Source organism: Wyeomyia smithii, chromosome 2 (assembly GCF_029784165.1).
Source record: "Wyeomyia smithii strain HCP4-BCI-WySm-NY-G18 chromosome 2, ASM2978416v1, whole genome shotgun sequence".
Taxonomy (NCBI): Eukaryota; Metazoa; Arthropoda; class Insecta; order Diptera; family Culicidae; genus Wyeomyia; species Wyeomyia smithii.
Genome location: NC_073695.1, coordinates 175,732,687 through 175,751,431, shown reverse-complemented (window position 1 = coordinate 175,751,431; position 18,745 = coordinate 175,732,687). Strand labels below are relative to the sequence as shown.

Sequence of the window (18,745 nt, the reverse complement as noted above, 5' to 3'; positions counted from 1 at the left end):
GCATGGTTTGGTTCAGCATCGCATTCAATTATTTGACTCACAGAGTCCATTGAACATCATAAAAAAGTTAATTTTTCTCATAATTTTTAGATAAAACCCTTCAACTGAATTTTTTACTGCTAAGCGGGATTCAAGACGAAAATTTACATGAAAAAAGATCCTTGATATCTTATCGGGGGGCTGAGATATTCACGATTTAACATGTGACGGAAAACTATGCATTTTGTCAAAAATGCAACTAAAGCTCAATATCTCCATTGCACAGTGTTTTATTTTGCCGTTTGTGCGTATAATTTCCTAAATAGTGACTCAAATGTTGATTATAGTCATAAGGTTTATTTGGAGAAGTTCCAGGATATTCAAAAATGGATCTTTTAATGTAGAAAGATGGGTGATCAATCCACCAATGAGTGAGATAATAAATTTACTTTTTAATTAGAATGAGATAGACGCAAGGTGTCTTCGACAAAGTTTTAGGTTATCTTAAAACAAGAAATTTTACCGAAGACATCATGTTTCTATCTCTTACATATTACGAGCAACATTGAATTTCAAATAGAAGGCAATAAAAATCACAATTTTCGTTCTAACCTTTTTTCGCAGATTTTTCCGAATTTTTAAACCTTCTACTAAGTTATCAGCCATCCAAAAACGCATCTCATTTCTTAACATTGTTATTTTCTATCTTTTAAAATAAAACAGTTATTTAACATATTTGTTAAAATGCATAGTTTTCTGTCATATATAAAAATGCCAATATCTCAGCTCCCCGATAAGATATCAAGTATCTTTTTTCAAGTAAACTTTCGTCGTAAATACCGCTTTACAATGAAAATTTCAGTTCTTGATCAAAAATTTTTTTTATTTGTGTTTGAAGGGTTTTATCTAAAAATTATTAGAAAAATCATTTTTTCTGTGATGTTTAATGGGCTCTGGGAGTCAAAAAACTAAATGCAATGCTGAACTGAACCATGCGAAATATTCAAAAACAATCCCAAAAAAATATATATATATGAAAAAATTTAGGAATCGAATAGAATTGAAAAAAGTGCAAAAGAGTGGGTTTGTAGCTTGAAAAAGCCATTTTTTTATAAATCACGTTTGGGCAACCTGAAAACGACATTTTAAAAGGTCGAAATGTTATACAAAAATGCTAAAAATAACATTATCTTTCAATTTAGGGCTGAGGACCTTGACTTTTTCAACATCGATTTTTTTTGGGACACCCTAGTGCACACGTTGTATAGCGAATTTCTTTATTCACCTGGGTCAGGGCAAATCTATCGAGGAATAAAGAAACGATATCGCGATTTACGACGCCCAAATAATTGTTTACGAACTAAGCACGTGCGGTGGTGTGGTGGGTTGAAGCTGACAAATTTTACAGTGCGCTTCGGGCAGCTCGCCAAAATCGAGCGAAAAAAGAAGGGTTTTGACAGCAGTTAGGTTGCTTCCAGGTCAAAACGAGGTGAGCTGATGGAATATAGAAATTCGCTATTAGAATGTTCTTGGTGATTGAAATAATGTTCCTTGATTGGGAACTTCAATTGATTATTGTTAAAGTTTGCTTAGTCAGTTTTATATTTGTTCCTGAAATTTATATTTTTATATTTGTTCCTGAAATATTATTAAGAATTAATTGGTATCTTAGAAGTAGTTTATTCAAAGCTCCAAACTATAATTTTATTATAATTTTGTAGTTGTTCGTTATTATAAACACTAGTTCTAATATCTAAGGTTTTTTAAATGAGGGTAATGAAACGACCCCTAATTACTTTTTCTCATTATTCCTGGTATCTTTTATACAATATATCAACTAATTGTGAAGTTCCGTAGACACAAGGTCACACAGTCCGCTTCGACAAATGGGTAGTTGCGGATTCGATTCATAGTTGTAAAAGGACTTTATAATTGGTTTATTCTTAGGCTCACCCCCACTCACGCTGAATCCTACTGTACTTTTCTTTCAAAAAAATAAGTTCCTCTTACTATAAAACTGGCCAAAGATACGCATTCTCCTCATCAGGGAATTGCAATTATGGTGCGATATTGGCAGGATGATGGAGGTTGCGATAAGACTCCCTCCTCTTGACAAAATCAAAAAAGCAAAATACTGCTGCTACATTCCGTTATCGGAGCTTGCCCTTCTGTTTATCATACACAGACGACCAACTGATAGTATACACAGGACAGTTTCGGGGCTAGCGCTACGATCCCCCTGACACTGGCAATCTTGTCCGAGCCGAAATTTTGACTGGACCATCTGAGATTGGCAAAAAACGTCCTTCTTATGGTAAAACTGGCCGAACGTTTGTTGCTAATTCTCCCGGGAAATGTAGTTTGTAGATAAAGAGAAGAATAATAGTATAGCTGTAAGCTTAGAACGGAGAAGTAAAAACTAAAAAACAAGCACGGAACAATAGATCAAAGTCCACATAAAAAACGGATTTCAACTTAGGAAGTGTAAATGATTTCTTTCAGGTGAGGGTCGTTCAAGAAATGTTCAATAAGGCCTACAATGGCTACACTATTCTTATAACAAAATTTTTACAAATTATATTTTGTTCTGAAGTTAAGTTTTGTTAGTATTACTTATTATTAGTTTCACGGGAAAGTTACTGACACGCAACGTCCCTTACTGTAGGGCGTGGAGAGCGTGTAGTAATTCATCCCTCCGTTGAATAGCGATCATCGAATCCACATTTCTGTCTTTCTTTCATTCAAGTCATTCAAGAGTCATGAAGGTTACACATCAAACAAGCAAACCACAAATTAAATTCCACCTTATCTTGGGTCAACGTGGCTGTTAAGATTTGAAACTTGAGTCTTTAAACTATAGAAAACATTCAAGGCTCAGACATTCAAATATGCCGATAATATGTCTTGTTTGTAAATAACATTATTATTCACGTTTTCGTCGTTTCGGTTACGTTTGGGCTACTTGTATCCCAAACTCCCCTAGTAAGCAAAGCTTTTATTTATAACATGACTCATGAGGACGTGTACCGCGTGCTTGCCTACACAAACAAGCTCTGTGTGGATACCTACATGAGTTCACAGTATCAATTCCATCCATTATATTTCTTATTATACACAGTGCATTTCACAGTGCCGATACTTGCCAAACTCTGCTGTGTTTGTAACTGGCCTTCCGATGAAAACTATCGAACGCATCGTACGATTTGATGTTCCTGTATGTATTGTGTGGTTGTTCACTTCTTCACTGAATCGCACACATGCCATTCGGCGGCTAAGTTAATTCAATTTTTATCATCTCTCCCGGTTATCGTTTGCAAAATTTGCGGTCGTTAACTTGTACACTGTTTTATTTTTAACTTCAGCATTCAATGTCTGAATAAATTGAAGTGTTAGCTATTTGTGTTAATTGTCGTTATCGTACGCATTTATTGTTTGAAAGCACGTTTTGCATTGTCACTAGTGAAATTAATTTAAACTATGATGAAGCATTCTAATGGCTATTGTGGTGCACAGGCCGACGTCTGCAACCGCGAATACAACCCCTCCCCCAACCTCTCCAGTACCACACTAATCATCATCGTCATCAACAGAAGCCAGTGTCAGTAAACAATCAGCAACCTCACGGCAGGGTAATCAGTTGCTGTGGCTGGGAATATCTCAGTATACGAACGTGTATAGCGTAGACGGGTGTTGTCAGGTCAAACCGGTATCGTCGCAGTAACAATCCTGATTCTTTTTCTTGTTCTAACTTTTGTTTGATATTGTAAACCGTGTAGTTGTAGGTTATGCGCGGCATAAGTTTTATGTAACCTCTACCTCGTGAACTGTGACGTCATTGTGATACCAGCTGTTTAAACTGTGCCAAACACAAATAGCAAGAGGATAGTGTATGGTGGCTTCGGCGTACAATATGTCCTCAAATAGTAGTGGGAATAAAAATAAAGACGAATAACATCTTCCGGATAACCTGGGTGGGTGCATAAGAATTGTGGAGAGCAAAAATTTATAAATGGCGAAATAAGTTTTCCGTTCGCTTCGTTTGTGCAGCAAGAACTGGTCTGGCAGAAGCAATGTACAAAAAAATAAAAATATTTCTCATTCCGCGAATCAACTGTCAGTGTGGTACAGTAGCGTGATTCACCGATTTACAAATGTGAATATAGAGTAGGATGTGGTCAACACTCACTACACGAGGATAGATTGAACAAGTGTTAAAATTAAATAAAGCATTAACTAAACTATGCAAACAGAAGTGAAACACTTCTCTAACTGAACCAAAGTGTAACGCGAACCTGTGCTCCAATAGTTAACACTTGTAATATTCAGCAAAATGAACCAACGACATTGCACCTGAATCGGACGAAACAAAATGTTTAATTGTGTGCACGTGTTCGCATAATAGGTTCCTGGAGCACAGATAACATTGCTTCTTTGTTCTCATTACTTTGTTGACCCAATTGGTGTCGTCTATTGGATTATTCAACGATTGCAACACAAAACCAAGACTGAAAAAAGGCGCCCACTGTTGCTAGACCTGATTCTCTGTTGCTGTTCCACACTATCAAAGAGAACGTATGAGCAATACAACTTAGGTGAATCGGGACGTGGTCGCGATCAACTCGAATTTTGCAATCTAATTTGTTCTTGATTTATGAAGACTACGTACATGAAACTATGATCAATTGTTTTCACAACTGTTGCATGCCTGAAGTAACAATTTGAGTGCTGTTTATTTAGTGGAAGCCGAATTTTTTACGTTCAAAATACAGAAGTAAAAAGAACTCTAACCTCAAAATTGTATAGGAAAAGGCCACAATCCCGTTTCACCTTAAGTGACACACTCTCTGTTCCTTTTTTCTTTTTTCTTATGAGCAAAGTAGAAGAAAATACAATTGAATATGTTTAATTATAAGAAACAAGGGCATTACCGCTTGTACAGGAGTGACGGGTTTGCATAATTTTTTGTTTGTGATTTGAAAATTGAGAAATTACTGAGCATAATAATTTGCTGCTTTAAAAGCAATTAAAAATATAAAAACAAAAAAATTCTAGTGGAAGAGATTTTTCTGACCGATGTTTCGAATTTGTGACTTGTTGTGATTATTTAGTTTTTATTGGTAAGAACCAAAGATTTAGTTAAATTTCCGACTTATCGCCTTTTTACCTTTCGATTGGTTGCCTTTTCAATAGTTTTTCTATATTTCTAACTTTCTGCTACATAGTTAGTAGTGCATTACCAGTCGTTTCAGCACAGCAATTGCTTTGTATCTAAAGATTAGAAGAAGCCAACAGTTATAGAAATGCTCAACTCCGTTGTTTCGAACCCCAGTTTGTTCTGCCAGTAATAAGATTGAACGTTTTAATTTGATAAATTAATTATAAATAATTAATTATATTAATTATAAATGATAATTTGATAAATCGATCTAATACACTCTGGATTATGAATTAAGTGTGCTAAGTCAGCACAATAATGTTTATCGCCCACAAGATATAATCTAAGTAGCAGTAATCTCTCCAACGAGTTAGTCTCATTTTCCACAGAAACATCAGGATATGGAATTAGAACTTGTATCGTTGATCGCGACTTCTGACCAAGCCTTCCTCATTATCAACTGTTAGTGCAATGAATTTTTAGAAGGAAACAATCAACGTTTAGATTTTATAGGGGGTATAAATGAACAGTTAGGCAAGGTAAATTACTAAAGAATGATTCAACCTTGTAGAAATGCTAGTTAATAGGTAACACCGATCTATCACGACAGCCTGTACAAGTTGAACTGTTTTTTTTTTTTTTGTAAAATATTGCCATCGAAGACTAATACAACTCTAAACGCTGCTCAAGTAGCAATAGTGTGCATGCTTTGCGTGCTCGCAATTTAGGCATACAACAATACTTAACGTTATGATATATGATTAGCAGCTTTATACTTCCTAAGCATGCAGGTAATTTCCAATCGTTTTGAATATACACGGAAATTCAGTTGCTGTTTCTGTCACATAACCTGGTCACACCAAAGATAACTAGTTCAATCTCATTTGTTTTAGATTTATGCCAAACCCACCTGGGTTTGAGTTTGCTGATTCATTTTTCCAAAAAAAAATCACATCCATGTACTAATAAGCAGTGATTATTTCTACGCTTGGTGCATTTTAGTTAGCTATGACTATCAACCGAACTTCCTGGTCTATGTGACTAGCAATATTTGAAAACATTAAACGAATAGGTTTTATTTACTCTTCGTAGGCTAGCTGGCAGAGGCAGACAAAACAGTGGTTGAATAAAAAAAAATGCTGTCTTGCATGCAAAATATTCTTTATCATAGCTGTTCAATTAGGCGGCATCCATGAATTACGTAATGCTCATAGGAAGAAGAGGGGTACCCTTGAGCGGTACGAATTGGGAGGTAAGATCAGCGTTACGTAACGAAAAATCTCTGGACAGGTCGTAATTTTACTCGAAAAAGGAGCATTTTTATTAAGCAAATTTTTCTACTGCGATACGTAATTTCTCTGGCGGGGGTAGGTGGTGGCGTTACGTTCTGCTACACACGGGGAGTGAGGGTCAAAAATGTGGGTTTTTGTGCTACGTAGTTTACGGACGTCGCCTTAGTAAAAAGTCAGCAATAAAATTGAACGCATTTTGTACATGTTTTTAGAGCTTCTCAAACGCAGAATTAAGATAAATACACTAAAGGCCCCAAATAACTCTTGATTCATCGGGATTCGATTACAGTTTAAATCGTCAATCAGTGCGGACGTGTTTTCAAGTCGCTCCTGACCTCGCGCGCACTAAGCTATTCTTTGTTCATTATTGTTTGTTTGTTTGTATTTTTCTGTGTCGATTTTTGTGCCGGTTTTACGATTGTTGTGCAATTAACGTCAACATGAGCAAGGTCTGCGAAATTTGTGCCAAAAATTCGGATGTACCCGGAAGTTTCATGCAACGTGTGTTGGAATACCAGTGACCCGTAGCTCTGTCCGCATTAAAAAAGTCGACCAACTTACGGTAGATCCAACTTCGTTCTTGCTTCCGTGCTGCGAGGAATGCCAATCGTTAGTCTCTACGTCATTTGAGGTGAAAACGCTAGCGGAGCAACAAAAGGTGATTCTAAAGCAGCAAAAAGAATTGGTCGATGCCAACCAGCGCATTGCTGCTGACATAAACAAACTTAGTGTAATGGGTGCGTTGTTTTCCGATATGGAACAACAAATCAAAGAAACTGTGTCAGTGGTCAACCTCAACACAACAACAAAAATTGAAAATGCGGTGTCAACATTATCGCGGGACATCGGAGCCACTAACAATATGAAATCAAATAATCTCGTGGACATAAAAAACCATTTGACGACCCTCCTTAACATTTCTTCTGAGGCAACGAGGGTTCGTATTGATAAGTATGTAAAAGATCTTACAGACTACTTAGAAAGGGAGTTGAAGCGCATTGCTAAAGAAGTGCACGACCTGAGCTCTGTCGCAGTGAATATGGCAGCACACTGCACTGAACACAGCTCGGCTCTATCGCACACCGCAGAGGAAGCGTCTAATCTGTTAAAAGAGAATGTTTTATCTGAAGTGAAATCATGGGCGCAACTAAGGAAAATTTCTAGGGGGGGCTAGTTTTCATACACTTCATTAAAAAAAATAGAAAAAAGAATTACAATGCGCCTATTTGAAAGCGCATGAAATAGTGTCGTAACAGAAGACAAAATCACTTGAATCGGGAATAAATCTCCGAAGATGTATTGAATATCTTGACCATCTCTTTCAGATGACACTGATTCGACATTGAGGCGAACTAGGTTTGGTAAACGGCTGGGCAGTGCGTACCAGCAGTACACCCGTGCTAGTCGGCATAAAATAGATCCCAGTGTGGTCCAAGGCATAATGCCGTATTCTTAACTCCACGTGAAACCGACTGGAATACGAGCAACCAAGAGAAGATGGGGGAACCGGTGGGAACTTGGTCGTATGCTGGCAGGGAAGCGGTAGTTGTTCCCCTTGTCTGAGCGTCTGTTTTCCAGGATGGGGGCGGCTCGAACAGCGACTGATCCGAAGTGGACGGTGAACTATGAAATGCGGTGTTTCGCCTCTACACCCAAGACGGCGGCCCCGTCGCGAGACTAAAGCAGCATGCTAAAATAAACATACTACGAACAATCAAGAATTGAAAACGAACCGGAATTACCGGCAATGATCTAGCGACGAAATAAAGACGACTAGATGCTCGGTACATGTAACAGTAGATCGCCTAACGCTCCGGGTGCCGATCAGAATCGGCTGGATCAGCTAGAACAGCGGTTCCCAACCTTGGGTACGCGTACCCCTGGGGGTACTCAGAAGCCTTCACGGGGTACGTGAAAGAAAACTCAGCAATGGCGGATAAAGAATTTTTTTTTGTAATACTTCATTTGTCGTTCAATCTTGCTCTGAATCTGACTGTAGCAATCAAACATACGACGATAGTTGAATTTTAAACTTGAACTAGACTACCACGGCATGATCTAACAATACACTTTCCCACTCTGCGAGAACATTCCAAGCCAGAGGGTACAATCGATATGAAAAGTATCGCCAAGGGGTACGCGGACAAAAAAAGTTTGAGAACCGCTGAGCTAGAATTTCATCAGTTCGACATCGTTGCGCTTCAGGAGCTTTACAGGAAAGGGGAGAAGGTACGGCGAATTTGTGACCGCAGGGCACAATTTTACCAGAGCGGCGGTACAAACAATGAGCTGGGTACCGGTTTTATAGTGCTGGGCAGGATGCAGAGTCGTGCGATCAAGTGGCAGGCGTTCAGCGACACGTTGTGTTTGTTGAGAATAAAAGGCCGGTTCTACAACTACACCATCCTCAATGCCTACTGCCCTCACGAAGGACGTCCCGATATAGAGAAAGAAACGTTCTACGCACAGCTGGGGAAACTCTACGATAGCTGCTCGCGTAGAGACATCAAGATCGTCATTGGGGACATTAACCCTCAGATCGGTAGGGAAAACATATATAAGCCGGTGATTAATCCGCACAGCCTGCACACCGTCACGAACTACAACGGCCAGGGATGCGTCAACTTCACAGCTTCCCGCAGACTGGTAGTCCGAAGAACCTGCTTTCCCCAAAAAAACATCCACGAAACCACCTGGAGATCACCTGACCAACGTACAACAAACCAAATTGACGCACACACCAATTGTGGTGGGAGTAATGGCATGACCACTTCGATCGAGTCTAGTGCGACAGACAGACGACGGATAATGGCGACAGTGCATGAACCACGAGCTGCACGCGCTGCTTGGAGAGAACCCCGTTGCACACCTGGCGAAAGTTAATAGGTTGCGGTGGGCCGGTCGCGTCGTAAGGATGCCGGACGTTGATCCTGTGAAATCACTTCTCTTCAGCAGCCCTGTGGACTAGGGGGCGCAGCGTGTACGATGGCTCGACCAGATCGAAAGAGACTTGCGGGTGATGAGACGTCTGGGGAACTGGCGAAACACATCCCAAAACCGAGCAGCATGGCAACAACTCCTTGATACAGCACGAGCCACCACGGCGCTCGTCTTATTGGTAAGGTAAGTAAGAGAGCTAGGGTTGAGAATCGGTCCTGGGCACAGTACTAGTTCTAAGCCAATGAATGATGACTTCTCAATTTGTGTTGATTTTGATGCTCTGATAGGAAGTATGGAATGTATTTATATTGACTACAATTATTCTCTGGGGAATTCTAGAGGGGGCTTAAAACTTGCTAGGGGGGCTGTAGCCCCCCTTAGCCCCCCCGTAGTTGCGCCCGTGAGTGAAATCTCTCGGTAATGCGATATTGAATCTAGAGCACGAATTGAAAAGCGCTGTTAATCAGAATATTAAAGCTCCATCTGAAACACTTCTAAGTTTGCAAGCTGAACTTCATGCAGAAAATGCTGACAAATCAGGATGGCGCCTCATAGGCAGTAAAAGAATTTGGAAACCGGATTGGACCGACTATGACGAACGAAAAAAGCGTCGGATGCAGCAGCAAAAGAATGCAGAAGCAGCCAGGTAACGAAGGAACCGACGGAAACAGGCTTACCTTAACAATACCAATAACAATACTCACAACAATAACAACAACAATAACAACAACAACCGAAACAACAACAACCGCTACAACAACCGCAACACCAATAACAACAACTACAACAATAATCGCAACAAAAACAACAGCAACAATAACAACAACAACAATAACAACTACAACAATAATAATAACAACAATAGTAACTATAACAACAACCAGAATTACAATCGCAACCTCAATAAAAATTACAACCGACTACCGCCTGACCGTGTGCTTCTCGCTGCAGCGAAGGACCAGTTTTTCCGACCTCCACCCAATCTTCAGCTCATTCCTTTCCAACGTGGTGAAGAACTGAATCCGTACCCGGCAAGTTATGAATCATCCTCCTTCACACCTACTGCCTCAACGCGCCCGTTCAACATGATGATTCCTGGGACCTCTTCAGCTGTACCGTATCCTTACCATTTGGCTAGTGGCCACAACAATAACAACAATTTTAGGTCAATAAGTTTGCCGTGTGATGGATGTTATTGCAAGCATTCGTGTTTTCAAAATCAGTGACGCTCAGAGATAGAAAAAAACAACGCCAGTAGTCAGTGAAGTTTTGATTTATGCTCAAAATTTCAACAGGATGCGCAGTGCACTCAAAATCAATCACATTAATAACAGAATAAGTGGATGTTCATACTCAATCATCTTAGCAACGGAAACGAACTGGAACGAAGATATTAAAAGTGAAGAAGTTTTCAACAGTTCCTTTATTGTGTTCAGGAGCGATCGTGATTTATCAGTATCTGATGAGAAATCAGGTGGAGGAGTACTTGTGGCTGTTGGGGTTCAGCATGATTCTGAGTAAATCATAACCCAGAAACATGCCTAATTGGAAGAGTTCTGTTGAAGGGTGAAATCCATATTTTCGTATCTGTTTACTTTCCACCCCACTTTGCCAAAAAGCAATCATATGAAAAAATTTTAAGGACGGTAGAATTAGTGAATGATGAGTCCAACACTAACTCAAAAATTCATATATATGGAGATTTCAATCAAAATGATGCTGATTTTATTGTAAATTATGATAATGAATCGCTTTTACTTCCTGTAGTAGGAGAAAACGAAACTCTGCAATTTATTTTTGACGGATTTGGTCAACTTGGATTAAATCAGGTAAACTCAATCCGGAATGAGCAAAACTGTTTCTTAGACTTTTTATTCACCAATTGCACGGAAGATTTTAGTGTTGACAAAGCAGAATATCCCCTATGGAAAAATGAAAAATTTCATACTGCAATTGAGTACTCGCTAATGATTGATACCGAGAGATTACGACCCTCTGATCATGAGCCTGAATATAAATATGGCTTCACTAAAGCAAATTTTGAACTAATCAATCGTAAATTAACTGACATCGACTGGCAGTCATTTCTAAAAAATGAAACAGATATGAACAAATCGTTTGATAATTTTTTATCATCACTGTACGGAGTTTTAGACTCAACTGTACCAAAATCAAAAAAGAAAATGGCTAGCTCAAAAGATCCCATTTGGTTTACCAGAGAAATTAAAAATTTAAAGAATAGGAAACAAAAAGCTCATAAAACTTACAAAAAACTTAAAGACCAAGGAAATTTAGACAGATATCTGAACATATGTAATAAACTGAATACCAAAATATCTATAGCGTATGAGAATTACAACACAAGGGTAGAAAATAACATTAAATCAGACCCAAAACAGTTTTTTAAATTTGCAAACGATAAAATGAAGTCTAATAACTTCCCTTCTCGCATGCAATATGAAGACTTTGCCAGTACTGACTCAAAGCAAATCTGCAATAAGTTTGCGAGTTTTTTTCAAACCGTTTATAAAAATAGCGACGAAGTCAGGGACTTTGAGTACTTTTCGCACTTGCATGAACAAATAAATAACGTATCTGTTAAACAAATAACTGTTCAAGAAATCCTCGCAACACTAAAAGAACTGGATGCTTCAAAAGGTCCAGGACCAGATGGAATTCCACCCTCACTTATGAAAAATCTTGCTCCTGTTTTCGTAAAACCATTGTTTTGGCTTTTCAACTTATCCCTTACGTCCGGACAATTTCCATCAGTCTGGAAAAAATCTTCTCTTATGCCGATTTTCAAGTCAGGTAAGAGATTTGACATCAAAAATTCTCGTGGCATTGCAATAATATCATGTATCCCCAAACTTTTTGAAGCTATCGTAAACCAAAAAATATTTAATCAGGTAAAGAACCGCATAACGTGTAACCAACATGGTTTTTACAAAGGAAGGTCTACGGCTACCAACTTACTTGAATTTGTTGATTTCTCTCTTGCGTCTATGGACAGAGGCTACTTCGTGGAAACCCTATACACGGATTTTAGCAAAGCTTTTGACAGAGTAGATATTTCCATGCTTATGTTCAAATTAAAAAAACTGGGATTTAAAACAGAGCTACTTAGATGGATTGAATCTTATTTGACGAATAGGACACAAACGGTTAGGTTTAAGGGACACCTCTCTGTACCAGTAAAAGTGACATCTGGAGTTCCACAAGGCTCCCATTTAGGCCCTTTGCTCTTCATTTTATTTGTTAATGACGTTACCCTTGTGTTGAATCGTCTCAAAGTATTGATATATGCCGATGACATGAAATTGTACATGGAAATAAGAAACAAATCAGACATCCAACAATTCCAACAAGAGGTTGACATTTTCTACGTTTGGTGTAAAAAAAGTCTTCTTGATCTTAACGTAAAGAAATGCAATATTATATCCTACACAAGGAAGAGAAATCCTGAACATTCCAGTTGCACTCTTGGACATCAAATTGTAGAAAGGTGTTATCAAATTAGAGATTTAGGAGTGATTATGGATTCTAAGTTAACATTCATTGATCACTACAATACGATCATCAATAGAGCCAACAGTATGCTGAGTTTTATGAAAAAATTCAGTTATCATTTCGTAAACCCGTATACTATAAAAACTCTTTTTGTTACATATGTTAGATCTATTTTAGAATACTGTAGTGTTGTTTGGTCGCCTTATCAAGACGTTCATTCCAATAGAATCGAATCCGTACAAAAACAGTTTTTGTTATATGCACTAAGAAAACTAGGTTGGAACTCATTTCCTCTCCCTTGTTATGAATCGCGTTGCATGCTCATTAATATAGAAACGCTTGAAAAAAGAAGAGAAATTGCTTCGGTAACTCTTGTCAACGATTTAGTTTCACAACGCATATGTTCGGTAAATTTGCTAGGAAAACTAAACTTTTATGCTCCTACACGCTCATTAAGAACACGAAAAATTTTTGTATTAAATTCTTATAGAACAGAATATGCCATGGCCGGGCCAGTTAATAGTATGATGAGTCTATTTAATAAATATTGTGAAGTTATTGATTTAACGATGCCGAGAAATGCTCTTAGAAAAAAATGAACACTATAATTAGATAACTATATTTGTGATGTTAGCAATAGTTTTAAGATGTAGTCTACTATGATTGACGTAAATAAATAGAAAGTTTTTTCTGCGTTTGGCACATTGCATTTTGAATTTGTATGAATACACTATGGTCTTTTTTACGCGTGGGATGCGTTCCAAATTTGTATGGGCCCGCGTAGAGAAAGACCTTTTTAAGTCGAAAATATAACGAAATGTTTGAACCACCACAGTTCTGTTTTAAGTCAAATATATCGAATTAATTAATTGAATAAAGTTGGTAAGCATCCAAAATGGTATACTTTAACGAGACGTGCCTGCATTAAGGGGGGACCCTACTCTGGAAAGTCGAAAAATAATAAAATTTCGTATTTTTGTTTTCGGACGCTTAGAGTAGAGTGATGTGTTCGGATATTGTGGCTATTGATTAAGGTATATTTGAAGATATATTTTGCACGTTCTGGATACAAATATAGTGAGGATTACGCTGTAAGCAGCGTTTCTCTCGAAATGGTAAATTTTTCTCAGCATCTACTGAACCGATTTTGCTGAATTTTTTTTTAACATGTAAAAATGGATTATCTAACTTGTTACGTAGCCGTTTTTTGATATCTGAGTTTTTCAATGTTTTATGATATTTTAAATAGTGATTGAATAGTGAATGAAAAAAACAATTTTTTTACTAAAATGACCGCCATTTTGGCAATTTTTGGAATTTTCAAAAATGGCTACGTAACAAGATAGATAATATGTTTCTATATACTGAAAAAAAATTTCAGCCCGATCGGTCTACTAGAAGCTGAGAAAAACTTACCACCAGTTAGGTACTGATTTAGAGAGAGCATCCACGTTCCCAGCTGCCAACAGTGTAATACTCACTATATTTACATTCACGACATGGAGAATACATCTTCAAATATACCTTAATCAATAGCTAAAATAGCCAAACACTTTACTTTACTCTAGACAGCCAAAAAAAATATGAAAATTCATGATTTTTCGACCTTCTAGAGTAGGGTCCCCCCCCCCTCAATAAAGCATTGCTGAGCTCTCTAGAGAGAAAAATGCAAAAAATATTCCTACAAGTTTTAAATATAAGGCACCAATCGGACACAAAACCAATCGACTTCCTGCAAGTTTGGGATTGTTTGGGTCAGTAATGGAAACTTTTTTTTATAAATTTATTTAAATTATTCTATACATGATATGAAATTCATCGAATAAAATAAAATAAAAGAATAAAATCCAACATCAGTCACCATTTTAAATCCAGATGGCTACTTTCAGTTGTCTGAATACAACCCAAAATGGCAAAATATTGCCTTATACATATTATCAAAATTTAGGCGGCGACTTGCAGTTTCTGAGAAACAGTCTAGAGTGACCAAATATTATTCAATTTAAGTAAATAACACGGCTTATTTTCACGCGATTTGGAAGATTATTTTTACGCGGTATCAAATAAGTTTAGTATAAGTAAAAAATCTATCGTATGGTTCACACTTGACAATAAGATTTTCTGTTTTATCAATATAAATAATGCATATTTTTAATAAATTTGCTGTTATTATCAAATAATAGACCATTTCCGTAAATTCGGAAAAAAGCAACAAAAATACATTAATAATTGTATAACGATACGAGTTAGGGTTGTTGCGATTAACTTCCGATTAAGGAACGGAAGCTTAAAAATATGGCAAAATCACTATAAAAAAGTTATTGTCTTCACTTCACTTGAACTTTCATTTTGGAAGCACTATAAACTCATTTTCTGTGTGTTTTGGTACCATTTTTATATCATTTTTCAAGTTTATATTCACTCACGTGCTATTATTTTTAATCGGATCTTTTTATTGAATGGTGTTTTTACGCGATTTTTTCAAATTACGCGGTTTTTTATATGCGGATTTTTCTAACGCGGTACGACTAACCGCGTAAAATAAGACCCCAGTGTATTTCCAGAAGCAGGATGATTTCCAGATGCTTGAGTCCGACCACAGGCACCATTTTGGATTCCACGATGGCTACTTCCGGTTTCTGGAAAACAGTCAAAAAAGGTCAACTATTATGGTACTTCCCGGATCTGAATGATACCCAGAGGCCGGAAATCAACCACAGAGATCAACCGCGGGGTATACGTAGCACGTGAAAAACCACATAAATTCTGAAATTCGCGTAAAAACAGTTCATTTTCTAAAGGTTTTTAATCATTTCTGCTGAATGCTTTTGAAAAAGAATCAATATCAGTGTAATTTCCGCCTGCGAAACGAGCTGAAAATCAAAAAAAAAACTGAAAATCAAAAAAAAATTGGAAGTAATTTCCTTTAAAATATTCTTATCACATATTCTATATACATGTTCCTAAAATTTTTCGAATAGAATATTCCTTTTTTTAACACAAAAAGTTAATTTTTTTATTCTCAATATAGTAAACTAGGAACAACTTTCCGACACTTCGAGATTTTGCGGCGAATTCAAACAATTATTTCGAAGACATCATTAATCTAGGGCAAAGTAAAGGTACTAATGCATTAAGTTATACTTTTTGTCCTTTTGGACTACAATGCGTCGGCCACTTCCCCAGAGGTACGATTCTGGCCTAACAAGCCAGTCGTCGTAGGTTCGAGTCTCGGCTCGGGAGAGACTGTTAGTGTCAATAGGATCGTAGCGCTAGCCCCGCAATTGTCCTGTACACTAAACAATCGGCTGCGAAATCTGTGTATAAATAAACAAAAGGTCAAGTTCCGAATCGGAATGTAGCACCAAGGCTTTGCTTTGCGCCGGCCACTTTGGTCGGCAGGATCCGGTCAATGGCTACCTCAGTATTTTTGCGTTACTTCGGTTCTCTGCCCTCGCTCGGTTACGCGTCTGTATCAATTTTAAATAATCAAATGTACTACTTTTTCTAGTCATTTGAACGAGCTAGAAATCGCAGAAACTTTATTAGAGATAGATTTTCTACAATTGTTCGAATCCATCAAAATAAATAGATGTCGAATGACTTTGACCATCACTAGCTGTTTGTATTTTTTATCAATATAGCTGTCTGGTTTGGGAATTAATATTCATGCGGGCCGACTCGTGGACTATCCAAATGTGAAGCAACAATGAGACACGCGAATTAATTATTCTACTAACCAAAGCTCTCGTACCCACGAGACTAACAAATAGTCAGTCGATTAAACGCAGAGAAATGTACTAGGCAATCGATACACTTGAATACATAATGCATTGATTAAATAAACGCAATGCGACAATCGTTACGCTTACCTTTTCTCTTCAAATTAGCTCTGTAGCTAGAAATGTCAGCTTTCCAAAAATTTCAAGCAAGTATCATGAATTCAAGATTCTATAAATTTGCTTCGACGTTGAATGCCACGCTGTGGACAAGTTTTTTTTTGGTGAGTATACTATTCAAGTTTATTTGTATTATTAAAATATTCTTGATCAGTAGAAGTAGTTTACCTCCTTTTAATTCAAAAATTTTTGATTAAAAATCGAAATAAAACTAATTAGCCAAAAACAATAATAGCAAATTTCTTCTGAAACTGGTTGCTTCAAGGTATCAGCAGAAAGTCGAGATTCCCCAAATGGGTCTGTCATTTGTACTATTTCCAACAAAAATTTGTTCGTAAACCTGTGAAAAACAACTTCAACGATGTTTGTTCAAGTTTATCAAAGTTTTATAGCGCTTTATGCAGCCAAAACAGCGCTATAAAACTTCGATGAAACCAGTTTTGTTATTTGGGTTGTATCGTTACTAATTTTGTTACAAAGTTTAGTCTAATCTTTACTAGCCATTTGAAAAATCTGTACTTTATCACAAAAACTGTACAGTACAGAATCTGTACGCGTTGATGCATACAAATCACATGGATATGAAAGAAGCGTCCACATATCTAAGGCTGCTGAAACATAACCGAAGATATTAATTTCCTTTTTAAACCTTTTTGACCATATGTTTATTTGATACAAACTTCGCAGCCAACTTTGTTAAGGTACAAAACAATTGCGGGGCTAGCGCTAGATTCCAACTTACAACGACTGACTTGTTAGGTCGGTATTGAACCTCGAGACCTACTGGCAGGCACTTTGGGCAGGATATTCCCGGATTAATTTTTTTATAGGGGAGGGGGGTTGCTGTAACGTGACGTACTTCTCCTGGAGAGGTCGTAAATGGGTGAGGGGAGAGGGGGGGCACTTTAATCAATATTTGCGTGACGTACTTAATGGATGTCACCTAAAGTCATTGCAGTGGTTCCATTCGAGAACTTATGTGATGCAATTTAACTGTTTCATTGTGTAGACGTCGGCATATTCGCTATGTCTCAAGTTAAATAAACGTGATTTTCACGGCCTCGCCAGCTGCTAGGTGCACTGAGTGCAATCTGATTCATCATAGTCAGGGGCTCTAATAAATTGTCTCAACAGCGGAAGATTATCTCGTATACGAGTGATAAAAATATCGTTTTGTTTTAGTTTGCGGTTAGTTATTAGTAGACCTGAGAGTTTTGAATGCAATCTCTTATAGTGAGGTTCGTTATTCGCGCACGTGGCTGGTTGATAAAGAGCTTCAGATATTTAAAGTTTTTGTTTTATACTGCACTCTTATTATCCATGTGCTGCCATATTTATAAATTCTAACTCCCAGCAATTTTTAATCTATTCTACTCTATCTTTGTGTTGTTGAATACTCATTTAGTTTTGGTTTGTTGATTTTCTATTTGCAGACGCAACAATTTCAGCCTCCGACGACGAAGAGAATGAGTTCTATGATGCACAAGAAGAGGGTGGTTCCGTCGCTTCACAAGAGGAGAGTTCGTTCATACTAAAAATTCCGGTCGCTCACCATCGTCGTAATTCCAACGACGCTACGGGTAGTTCCTCGGAGGGCGAGGAAGGCAACAGTGAAACGCAGCAAGTACGTCATTGATTATGCTAAGCTTTCGAAGCGATGTTCTAATAGTCATTCCTTCTATCTGAGCAGGTATTAGTAGTCACCGATAACCTAGACAATATGGACGTGACGGATAGAATATCTGTAAATAGCAATCAAGCACTAACACCAACGCTTTCCAATAACAACCAGTCCACAAAAACAGTACGTAAACGACGGACCCGAGTCCCGGAAAAACCCAATTATCCACTGAATTTGTGGTCCATAATAAAGAACTGTATCGGTAAAGATCTGTCTAAAATTCCTATGCCAGTTAACTTTAACGAACCGTTATCGATGCTTCAAAGGTAAAATTTTCTTCCACTATTTC

The 18,745-nt window shown here is 37.6% G+C and overlaps 1 protein-coding gene across 1 annotated transcript in view; it reads left to right on the top strand.

Moving 5' to 3' along the window:
- Positions 1–18,745, top strand: part of LOC129721818 (oxysterol-binding protein 1) — a 72,122-nt gene that overhangs the window by 50,842 nt on the left and 2,535 nt on the right. The window contains exons 7-8 of the mRNA XM_055674831.1: positions 18,209–18,399; positions 18,466–18,722. Of these exons, the coding sequence (XP_055530806.1) occupies positions 18,209–18,399; positions 18,466–18,722 (448 nt within the window). The remainder of the gene's footprint in view (positions 1–18,208; positions 18,400–18,465; positions 18,723–18,745) is intronic.